Below are 12,280 nucleotides of genomic sequence, written 5' to 3' on the forward strand. Positions count from 1 at the left end.
ATGGGACGGGGGGTAAGGAACGGTGCCCAACTACTATGACGGTCGGGAATTGAACGCCGACCTGCATGAAGCTCTACCGTCTGGTCCAAGATGGTTGATACAATATACGTGGACTAATAATTTCAGTCACTTAAATTCATTCCGGAAGCAGTTAAGACGCTTCTCACAGGAGAAAGGAGGAAAAGTACGACTTAAGAACGACAAATCGACTTGAGAATGGTCCACGGACGGACTGAACGTCGTCGTCCCTTCACCTTCTAGTGTGTGATCTGGTCAACAAGGAAGAATAGTTAGTACGTCCAATCCAAGCCAATATTACATGGCGGCGTTCCCTCCCTTCCCCTTCCCCAAGCCAAGAACAGGGAGGGGACCCTTGAGCAGCAGGTCAAAGGGTCACAGCAGCCACTGGTCAAGCAGGGGCCAGGCCGTAGCAGCTCCAGGAAGCCAGAGAGAGATCAGGCCCGACAAGAGGAAGGAAGGAAGGAAAGGAAGTAACCTCGACATGTAAAGTGAGACCTCGCATGTCTATCCTCCACCGCCTTCACCGACCCGACGACAAGTTTTTGGAACAATCGGGTTTAGTGACGTTGTAAGGTGAATGTACTAGTTCACTCTGGCTTGTATATAGGTATGCTAGGTATTGGGTACCTGAGGAGAGGCCAGGCGGGGTGGGTAGGGGGCTCCGGTGGGTAGAGTCAGGTGGAATGGGTTAGTACTTTTTTTAGCTAAATGAATTGTGGGGTTCTGTCCCTGAGCCCATTATGTGCTTCTGTAACCCTTCTTGAGGTTATCTTGAGATGATTTCGGGGCTTTAGTGTCCCCGCGGCCCGGTCCTCGACCAGGCCTCCACCCCCAGGAAGCAGTCCGTGACAGCTGACTAACACCCAGGTACCTATTTACTGCTAGGTAACAGGGGCATTCAGGGTGAAAGAAACTTTGCCCATTTGTTTCTGCCTCGTGCGGGAATCGAACCCGCGCCACAGAATTACGAGTTCTGCGCGCTATCCACCGCTATGGAGTGCATAATAAATGAACTAAACTAACTTAGGCGGGGGGGGGGGTCTTGTAGGGTGGGTTCTATGGGGTCAAGTGCTATAGGAACCTGTCAACATAACAAAGGATCTGACTGTAGGTTGAAGTCCCTGTTGCCCATCATAAGGACACAGACACGGCACCTAAAGCCCAAGCAAGCACCCAAGACGTTTGATCTGACATAGGAGAACTTACTGACAATCAGAGGGCACAAAGCACTGCAGTATTATCTGCTTGGAACTGAGAACTTTATGTAGACAGTATCAGACAATAATAATAATATAATAATATTTAATTTACATGAAGGTACAATGGGTTGGTGAGCTTACATTAGTGATATTTTTACATTCTTGCAAAGCCACTAAAATGCATAGAGTTTCCGGAAAGTCCTTAATCTAACTAGGCTATCTAACTAGGCTAGGATATCGCTCTTTACAGGCAGGTAATGAATATTCCATCATCGAGCTCTCCAATTATAGGACACTCTCTCAACCATTATATTAATGTCTTGTTAGTAATTTTTTTTTTTTTAGATGTAATGGCATTGCCCTTGCCTCCTTTGTCTCATCGCAATCGACTTGATAATGGTCCAAGACGGACCGAAACATCGTCATCTCTTCAATTTCTAGTGTGTGGTTTGATCAACATCTGCACCTGGGTCAGGATTCATCAAGTTGTTGAACATCGCATCTACTTACGAACCTATACATCTTTTCTCAATCTTTGGCGGCTTTGTTTACAATTATTAAAACAGTTTATGAGCTCCGGAGCACCAGGAGGCTGTTTATAACAACAATAACATTTGTTGGGGCTGTTTCGGACGCTCGTAAACTGTTTAATAAATATAAACAAAGCCGCCAAAGATTGAGAAAAGATGTACAGGTTCGTAGGAGAAAGCTTATAAATGCCTGATGAATCCTGAGTTCATTAAAAGTTGAGAGGCGAGACCAAAGAGCCGACGTTTGACTCCTGCAAGGCCATTAGGTGAATACATATGTTGTAATCCGCAAGTTAGGCGGGAATATTAGTGAATCAAGCACTACAACACTTAACAAATGATGATTGAAAGTACATGTTGGTACATCTGTGGTCACACATCGAGGCAAGGACGCACAATTTTGAAGAAGAAAAACAAGGGTTGGAGTGACCGAGTCAACTGAGAAAGACAATACCTAAGCAAAGACAAAAAAAAAGCAAGCAGTCACACCCAGGAAGGTGTCGAGACGAAGAGAAATATCATAGTCCCTCGATAATCGGCACCCGGACACGTACTGTTCCTGTTATATATAAACAACCTACCTAGAGACATATATACTCACATGTCAGATGGTTACAGATTACACGGAAGTTATGAGGAGAATAAGAACAAAATACAAGTATGGTCAATACTTCAATGCGAGTACATACACGTCACAGCCACATTAGCATATTGCTGCAGTCACCTGAGTAAAGTTTATAGGCAATCATGTTGAAGGTAGAGTGTGTGTGTCTGTACTCACCTAGTTGTGCATGCGGGGGTTGAGCTCTGGCTCTTTGGTCCCGGCTCTCAACCGTCAATCAACAGGTGTACAGATTCCTGAGCCTACTGGGCTCTATCATATCTACACTTGAAACTGTGCATGGAGTCAGCCTCCACCACATCACTGTGTGTGTGTGAACAAAAGCCTGACTGCTGTAGACTTTATTCACGAAGACAGTTCACTAGATCAAGTCCTTACAATTGATACAGAACTTTCAATAAAGCCTACTTCCATCTCGGTGTTTCTATACGCAGAGTCGATTTACACAAGGAATGTCTAGTTACTTTTTGTTACATAAAACAAAGCAAAAACTTGATAGAAACCAAAATGGGTCAGGTTTCTATAACATCGCAAGAACGAAACCTAAACAGTTCAGAATACTATGACATTGCACGAAGAAAATAACGGAGACCGGTTGCAATGCCCTTAATTTTTGGCGCCATATGAGGTCATAACTAGATCAAAGTGTAGATGCTATTCTTTTTTTTTTAACGAGGCCGCCAGGACTTCATTTCAGGGACGAAGTCAGAATGAACACAGGATTAAGTGCCGTGACGTCAATGCTTCAACAGTCGACTTCCTAACATAAGAGAAAGAAAATCTTAGCCTTCCTGTCGCCTCCTTCCCTCCCACCTATAAAAAAAAAAATAACGACCACCTTGAACTTAAGGAACCTTTTTCAGCTTTCCTAATAGGAATAATTATATTTTCTTGTGCGCGCACAAACCCGAGTTAAACAATTTGTGGAATTAGGTACTTCCTCTCAATTTGTTAATTATTTAATAGACAAATTTAAGGCTAGACTATGAATTACCAGCCTAGTGCAAAAACAAAATGTCCATAAATTTTACCGAAATTCACCTCTGTCTATAATTATATATAATTTGTAGTGTGACCGTGGATTTTCCCTTTACTTGCGAATAATGTGTATGCTGTTAGCCTGCCTGTAAACTCTTGACCAGAAAATCCTACACTGAACCTTTAATGAAGACAATATCCTCAAGTTGTCAGTGCAGCCACAAACTTCCTAATTGAAGCCCGAAAGCCTGAGTTACGAGAAATTGCCTTTTCTCGAGGATAATAAATAGCCTCGCTGCCTACGAATTAATTTCACCGGCCGAGGGAGATTCTTACTCTGTATGACCCTTGTGTGATTAAGGTTCCCATTTTGAATATCTATTTCCTGTTCTCTCCAGCTAGTTCTTATCCGCCTTCTGTCTCTCTCCCCGGCTGTCTAAACTCTATAATAGATTGTCTTTCTCAGACACAGGAAGAACCGACTCCCCTCTTGAGACCTCTGCCAAAATTATTATATCCAGCCTCCTTTATCACACACACTACTAGAAATTTTAGCCAAATATCCCCAGTTTGCTAACTGTAGGTAGTATCTGAGTGATTGTAACCTATCCACCGCTGCCCACTGGATGGGGGGCGGTGTGCAGGACAAACATATAAATTTTGACACTAGCTCTCCACATATGTCAGTTGCTTAATTTAGAACCTGTACTTGAGGTCGATCTCGAACCCATTGTTGATGTGACGACTTATATTGAATTTTGTAACTAGCTCATCAAGATTGTAACTTGCTTAGCTAAATGAATTGTGGGGTTCAGTCCCTGAGCCCATTATATACCTCTGTAACCCTTTCCACTACCGCCCACAAGATGGGTATGGGGTGCATAATAAATGAACTAAACTAACTAACTATCACACACACACAGCCATATATGTCTTAAAGCTACACTGTGCAGTGAATTTACTCGAGTAGTATCAAAATAATGCGGACGACGGTGATACGCTGCCATAGTTCCTGCCAACCGTAGTTCTGCCATAGGAACTGCCATAGTTCCTTCCTGAGAGTTGGTATACTCTCCAAAATCAGATATTATGTTCCTAACTCTGCTCTCATCTCTCTATATTATGCACTAATCTATCCCTTTCTCAACTATGGTATCTGTGCATGGGGTTCAACCACTGCAAACCACCTCAAGTCCATCATCACCCAGCAAAAATCTGCTATCAGAATAATATCAAATTCTGCTTTCAGACAACACACAGCCCCCTTGTTTAACTCCCTAAACATGCTGAACATAATCTCACTCCACAAATTCTCTTGTGTCAACTACATTTACAAAACCCTGTTCTTAAATGCAAATCCTTGTCTGAAACTCTTCTTGGACAGATGTAATAGGACCCATTATCACCACACCAGAAATAAATATCTCTTTGATATCCCCAGAGTTAAACTTAATCTGTGTAAACACTCTATGCAAATAGAGGGACCCAGTTTATGGAACTCACTCCCTACTGAATTGAAAAGCTGTCCAACTTTCACATCATTCAAAATCAATACTAAAAAGTACCTAATTTCATCTTCATAGTTTTTCACTTTTTGCCTTAAAATTGCACTGTATCAATTGCTACCCAATCTCCCAACCTTTATGTTCCCAATTTGTACATCTTTACCATTGTGATCATTCTGTTTTCTTATATGTGCTGCCAATCTGCTGTATGGTGTTTATAAATCTTGTTTATCTGTATCTTTTGCTACCCAGTCTCCCAATCTTTATGTACCCAATCTGAACATCTTTACCATTGTGATCATTGCTGTCTTATATGTGCTGTCAATCTGCTGTATGGTGTCTATTAACCTTGTTTAAATTACTAATCAAGCTGTCAATGTAATCAATCAGAGCTTTAATACAACAATATGCTTTAATATACCTACTTATCTCTCTCATCTCATTTTTCTCTTGTAATGCATCTTTATCATTTATCAATTCTGATTGAAATTACCTACTTAAAATTATCTGCTAGATTAAGGACCTGCCCGAAACACTGTGCGTACTAGTGGCTTTACAAGAATGTATATACTGTACTATCCAATGTATTCTCACAAACCCAATGTACCTTCTTGTATATATATATAAATAAAATAAAAATAAAATAAATAAATAAAATAACCCACACCAATGGTGTAGGTTGGTCACATCTAGGGGGGCCATTCGCCCCCCATAACAACACTATTAACACTTACCATGCCATCCCTCGGAGACGCAGATAACGTATGTCGATTCAGCGCTTCACAAACGGTACGGGACATACACATCGCGCACTAGAATAAAAAGATTATAACGTACGAATACGGATGACACTGACGACGGTTCAGTCAACAATTGTCAACAGTCAGCTGCTAGCAGGTCGCAGGGTTGCCAGATCTTAATTGCTGAAAGTAGCGATCTGACGGTCTAAAAGTAGCGAATTTGTAATAAGAGTAGCCCAATTTTTTTTTAGTGAATGATATGGGTTTCAAAGTAATATATTTTGATATATAGAGTACACTACACGATGTTAATTGCTTTATTAATATTATTTCTGCACACACACACACACACACATACATACATACATACATACATACATACATACATACATACATACATACATACATACATACATACATACATACATACATACATACATATATTGATTTTTTGCCGCCAGAGGTGGATAGTTCATTAAGCATCCCCTATTCAACCAGTGAGTGGTGGTTTATAAGTTGTGTAAGCGGACCCCGACCAGTTGTGTAACTGCAAGCCTAGCATGAACGAACCTAGCAACCTCCCCCATCCCCCCTTACCTGGGTTTATATTTCGTATTATGTGATTTTGGCAACTGTTGTCATTTTTTAATTAATGCATTTAACTGAGATCAAGACACATATATATTTCCAAATTAAATGTAAATTTCTTTAGTTTAAAAGAATATAAATCTATATAAAATTTAAAAGAATATATATATATATATATATATATATATATATATATATATATATATATATATATATATATATATATATATATATATATATATATATATATATATATATATATATATATATATATATATATATATATATATATATATATATATATATATATATATATATATATATATATACGAACCCTTTCGTATATACATATGCGCTGGCTCGTGTTCGCTGCTGGTTCAAGTTCAGTTCAAGTTCTTGAACTTGAACTTGGCAGCACCCAGTCTTTAATTTGGCACCTTTGTAGGACCTTGGTATCAGCCTAATATGTATATATACACTGGCGGCCTGTCCCCCTACACAATGATTTATTATTACCTAATATTTTATCATTTAATTTAAATATTAAATAAAATAATTTATTTAATTATTATAGTAAGTACCTAATAATTTAATAATAAGTAGTAAGTACATAAAAATGATTAAAAAGTACAGTTTAGTCACAGGAGATTCCTAGATTGGAATTCACTACCAAATTTCAATATATCCAAGTATTTTTAGTGTGAAATGCCGTTATTATATGCATAAATTGTTTTTTCAATAATATTACGCTTAACTACTTGGGCTGGACGGTAGAGTGATGGTCTCGTTTCCTACAGGTCCGCGTTCAATCCCCGACCGCCCAAGAGGTTGGGCACCATTCCTTTCCCCCGTTCCATCCCAAATCCGTATCCTGATCCCTTCCGAGTGCTATATAGTCGTAATGGCTTGGCGCTTTCACTTGATAGTTCCCCCACCCCCCTGATTAATATTACGAGAGCAGTATTTACAGGCTATTCATGCCCGTGCCACCTCTTGGGTGGCTTAATCTTCATCAATCGAGAGCAGTACGTCCTAACTAGACATAATATGATGATATCCTGAACAGTTGATAAATAAAAGTAATTGCGGAACTCCAGTTATCTAATACTTATCATAAATGGTATAAAACCTTATCATAAGCCAAGGGATTTGTAGATCAGTGTTTAAAGGGAATTCGGAAGTAATAATAACACAGCTGATGCCATCTGTCGGCAGAAGAGAACACTATCAACTGGCTGGTCAACAGTGGCCATAAGGTACAGCTTACGCCATCTGTTGACATCAAATTACACCTATAACAAATTACCCCACAAAATACAACTAGCGCCATCTCTTTTTTTTCCAACGCACTACAAATAGCCAAACAGCAACCCATAAGGCGGGTTGTTGTGCTCGGGTAGGAGGTTCCAAGCTCCGCCCACAAGAGGTATGGGATTCTTTGTTGACATTCACACAACAGCCAATCACAGGAAGGGATCAGCTAAAGGCTCCATCCACTTAATAAATCATATTTATTCAGCACACCATCCTTGCTTATGACATTCTGCTTCAACTTTAATCTACCTAAAAAGTGAAATGTTAAGTATTTAAAAGTATTATTATAGTGATAATTAAATACTGCAGGATGTTACGAGTGTTACAGAAACACTTTGCTGGCTACCTAACTTGTGACGTCATCAGTGGGGTGTTGCCTCACACAAATAATATCGGCGATACAATGCCTCCGCCCTCTTATTGGTCTACATTACTCAGTTAGATGGAAATTTCTGTCTTGTATAAAACAGAATTTGTTATTCTTTTGTACAACAACACCAAGGTTGTTGAGCAAAAGGACGTATTTCTTATTTTGCATTTTATTCATATAAGCGTTGGCATTCCTCGCAACAGCCAATCACAGGAAGGTATTTGCTGGAAGCTCTGCCTTCAACAAAGTTATAATAATAATAATTTTTATTTAGGTAAAGGTACATACATAAAGAGATTTTACAAAGTTTGTTGGCTTTATAGATAGAGCTAGTACATACAATGCCTAAAGCCACTATTACGCAAAGCGTTTCGGGCAGGAAAAAACACTAATGACTAAAGCTTAAAACTAATGGGTAAAAAGAATAAAATGTGTTGAGTACAAATAAAAATAGAGGTAAAAGAGGGGGAAACATTGTTGAAAAAGCAGCACAAATACAATTACAAATTATTACAGAAAATTACATTCAAACAGCGTTGAATTGAAAAAAAAAAAAAAAAAAACATACATGGGTTGACAACAGAGGGGTAAGGTAGGTTACAGGGAATTTATTAGGTATAGCTTCGTTTTTAACTTAAACTGGTTGAGAGAGGTACAGTCTTTAACATGGTTGGGAAGGTCATTCCACATTCTGGGCCCCTTGATTTGTAGAGCATTTCTGGTTTGATTAAGTCGTACTCCAGGAATATCAAAACTGTATTTATTTCTGGTGTGGTGCTCATGGGTTCTGTTACAACCTTCTATGAAGCTTTTGAGATCAGGATTGGCATTATAGTTTAGCGTTTTATATATGTATAATACACATGAGAGAATGTGCAGTGACTTAATGTCTAACATATTCAGAGATTTGAGTAGGGGTACCGAGTGATGTCTGGGGCCAGAATTGGATATTGTCCTTATAGCAGCTTTGTGTTGAGTGATTTTGGGTAGTAGAGCCCCAAGCACAAATACCATAGTTGAGATATGGATAGATAAGGGAGTAATAGAGAGTCACCAGGGCAGGGCGTGGTACATAATATCTGATCTTAGAAAGAATGCCCACAGTTTTTGAAACTTTTTTTGATATGTTTAGAATGTGTCCCTGGAAATTCAGCTTGTGGTCAATGAGAATGCCAAGGAATTTGCCATCTAATTTGTTACAAATTTGGGTATTGTTTATTTTGAGATTTATTTGATTAGAGGATTTATTGCCAAACAGAATATAGAAAGTTTTGTCAATGTTAAGGGTGAGTTTGTTGGCAATTAGCTACAGATGGACTTTATTTAGCTCAGTATTTACTGTGGCATTTAGAGCAAGGGGATCAGGACTGGAGTAAATGAAGGTTGTGTCGTCAGCAAATAGAATTGGTTTGAGGTGTTGGGAGGCATTTGGAAGGTCATTAATGTAGATCAGAAAGAGGAGAGGGCCAAGTATGCTGCCCTGGGGAACACCAATGTTGATGGGTAGGGTGGGAGAAATTGTATTATTCACAGAAACACATTGGAGCCTGTCAGTAAGGTAGGATTTGAGGTATTGTAGGGAGTGTCCTCTGACACCATAATGATGTAATTTAAGAAGAAGGTTGATTCCTAATGAACTCTAACAATAAATTCGTGTAATAAATGAGTATTTAGGGTCAAGCTACAGATGAACATTATAGGATAACGGTGTTTTAGCTTGCAGCTTCGTTAGACAGAATCCCTGGTCTTAATTTTAAAAATAAAGAACCAGAAAGCGTATTTTATTGCTAACTTTTCGAGAAATTTTCCGTTTCTGTCCGAAACGCTGCGCGTACTAGTGGCTTTACAAGATTGTAAATACTATGCTATGTATTCTCACAAACCCAATGTACCTTTTTGTATATAAATAAATAAGAAATAAATCCCAGCCTAGAAACTCTTTGTTGACATTCACACAACAGCCAATCACAGGAAGGGATCAGCCATAGGTGCCATCCACTTGGTAAATCATCTTAGTTCAGCCCACCAGTCCTGCTTATGGAATTCTACTTTAACTTTAATTTACCCAAAACCCAAAAAGTGAAGTGTTAATTATTTAAAGTGATAATTAAATATTGCAGGATATAACAGATGTTATATAAAAATGGGTTGCATGGCTACCTAACTTGTGACGTTATTATTGGGGGTTGCCTTAACACTAATAATGATACGCTGCTCTGCCCTCTTATTCGAGTAAATTATTCAGTTAGATGGAGATTTCTGTCAGGTGCAAACCAGAAATTGCTGTTCTTTTTCACAACAACCTTGTTGTTGTGCACAAGGACCTATTTCTTAGTTAAAATTTTATTCATAAAAGAGTGTTGGTATTCCCCGCAACAGCCAATCACAGGAAGGTATTTCTGGAAGCTCGGCCTCCTTATGGACTCAACACATCGCTCTAGCTCATGATTCTCTGTTTCATCTCTTGTATATACAAACTATAACTTTTTTCGATTACTGTTATAATTAATAATATGAGATATAAAAGTTTTTACACAAAATGGCTAAATTCTGCCATTAAATGAACTTTGTCTGGTATACATACAAACATACACCAATTTATTACCATTCATCCATTAATTAATTTCAACTGTAATGTATACTGTCTAATTTTTTTCCTCTCGCCATTACTTGGTGCAATTTTTGAAAGTTGTCTATTTATTTATCAATCTATCTATTATCATGTATTTATATTTACAAGTTTCTGTGCTTGGAAGAAAACTCTGCATTGAATTGGGACTAATTTATTAAATAATATTATTTAGTAATATTTACAATTATTATTAATTACAATTATTTATAGCTTAGTTACTTTCATGTAACTCGCAATTGTACATTCTTAACATTAATAGCCCAAATTAGCACATCTTGCTTTTAAATTAGCCCAAACAGTAGCAAGTAGCGAAATTAAAAATTTGGGAGCGCGGGGCTCTCAAAAGTAGCCCAATTCGCTATTTGTAGCCCAATCTGGCAACACTGAGCAGCTTTTTTTTTTTTTTTTAGCAGGGATAATCCTGCGCGGGCCCTAAGCCTCTGGCTGGCCCACTAAGTGATGCTTGTTTCTGGTTTACTTGGGCGGAGGATGAGTATTCATGACTCGTATGGTCGCTTCAGTAAGATGTTGCCATATGTGTTTAACAACTTCCTCTGCTCTGTTGAATCTAAGTTGAAATCTTATCGGGTTTGTAACTGTGCACTGTGATAGATAATGTTCCAGTGGTGCTTGTCGGGCATTTCTCCACAGCAGTGACATTTCCTCTCATCTTCCGGAACCTGTAAGCCTATTTCCCATGCACAAGGGTATCCAAGCCTGATGCGATGTAAGTGCACTTCTGTTGTTCTACTGCCCCCTTTCATCAAACTAAGTGGTTCGTAGTTGGTTGAATTCTTGTACCAACCCGCAGATCCTGATGTTGCAACTGCTGTGGTGTGGTCACTGTACATCTTTCGCATTGCTCTGTTTCGAATTACTTTCTTCATCTGGGATAGACTCTGTGGTATGTAAATGTCTACATTTCTCCTCATAGTAGCAAGTTTTGCAGCTTCGTCTGCAATGTCATTTCCTATTAGTCCCACATGACTTGGCACCCAGTTGATAAGTACCCGTCGGCCTTGTCGTTTGAGTGTGTGCATGAATGATAAGACATTTGTGATCAGATGGATGTTATCACATATGTGTTCTTGTTGCAAGGTTTCAATGGCGGTTCTCGAATCTGTATGGATGATAACATGTTGTCGGTGTTCAGCAAGAGCATGTTCCAAAGCTTTTTGAATGGCTAGCAACTCTGTTTGTAAAGTCGAACACCCATTTGAGAGCCTCCAACTATATACAGAGTTTCCTGCTTTAACTGCAGCTCCGGTTTCTTGTCCCTGCTGGTCTACTGACAGATTTTGGTGATTAAATGGTACATTCCTCCAAAGCCGCAATTTACTTGCATAGCGTTTCAGACAAAATCTATAATAAATTTGTATGATAATTTTGTTTATTAGGCTTAGGATAGGTTATATTATGTGTTTTGGGTTTAATAATTATTTACATTTGAGTACGTGCATAAAGCATAATACAAAAAATTCTCAAATATAAAATAATTAATACTACAATTTGTGTACAATTAGATAAATAATAAATTAGGTAAGGTGATTTCGTTCTTATGGCAAATATATATGTATTTTCTGGAAGTTACAATAATTAGATGAAGCCTTTATAGACACGTTTCGAACACAGAAAGCGAGCAAAGCAATTTTGTTTCTTTTTTTCTTGCGCGGGCCCTAAGCCTATGGCTGGCCAACTAAGTACCATCCTTATAAACATTGGCTCAATGCTTGTTTATCCAGCAGTCGTTTATTCCATCTGTTTAAAAATGAAAACACATC

The 12,280-nt window shown here is 38.5% G+C and overlaps 1 protein-coding gene across 2 annotated transcripts in view; it reads right to left on the reverse strand.

The window, feature by feature from the left end:
• The window catches only part of LOC123746005 (NADPH oxidase 5), a 110,042-nt gene extending 104,288 nt beyond the window's left edge, over nt 1–5,754 (reverse strand). For both annotated transcript variants that reach the window (XM_069314197.1, XM_069314195.1), the window contains exon 1: nt 5,590–5,754. In XM_069314197.1, coding sequence (XP_069170298.1) covers nt 5,590–5,597 — 8 coding nt within the window. In that variant the 5' untranslated portion in view covers nt 5,598–5,754. The remainder of the gene's footprint in view (nt 1–5,589) is intronic.
• Between the last annotated feature and the right edge of the window lie 6,526 nt (nt 5,755–12,280).

Source organism: Procambarus clarkii, chromosome 78, assembly GCF_040958095.1.
Source record: "Procambarus clarkii isolate CNS0578487 chromosome 78, FALCON_Pclarkii_2.0, whole genome shotgun sequence".
Lineage (NCBI taxonomy): Eukaryota > Metazoa > Arthropoda > Malacostraca > Decapoda > Cambaridae > Procambarus > Procambarus clarkii.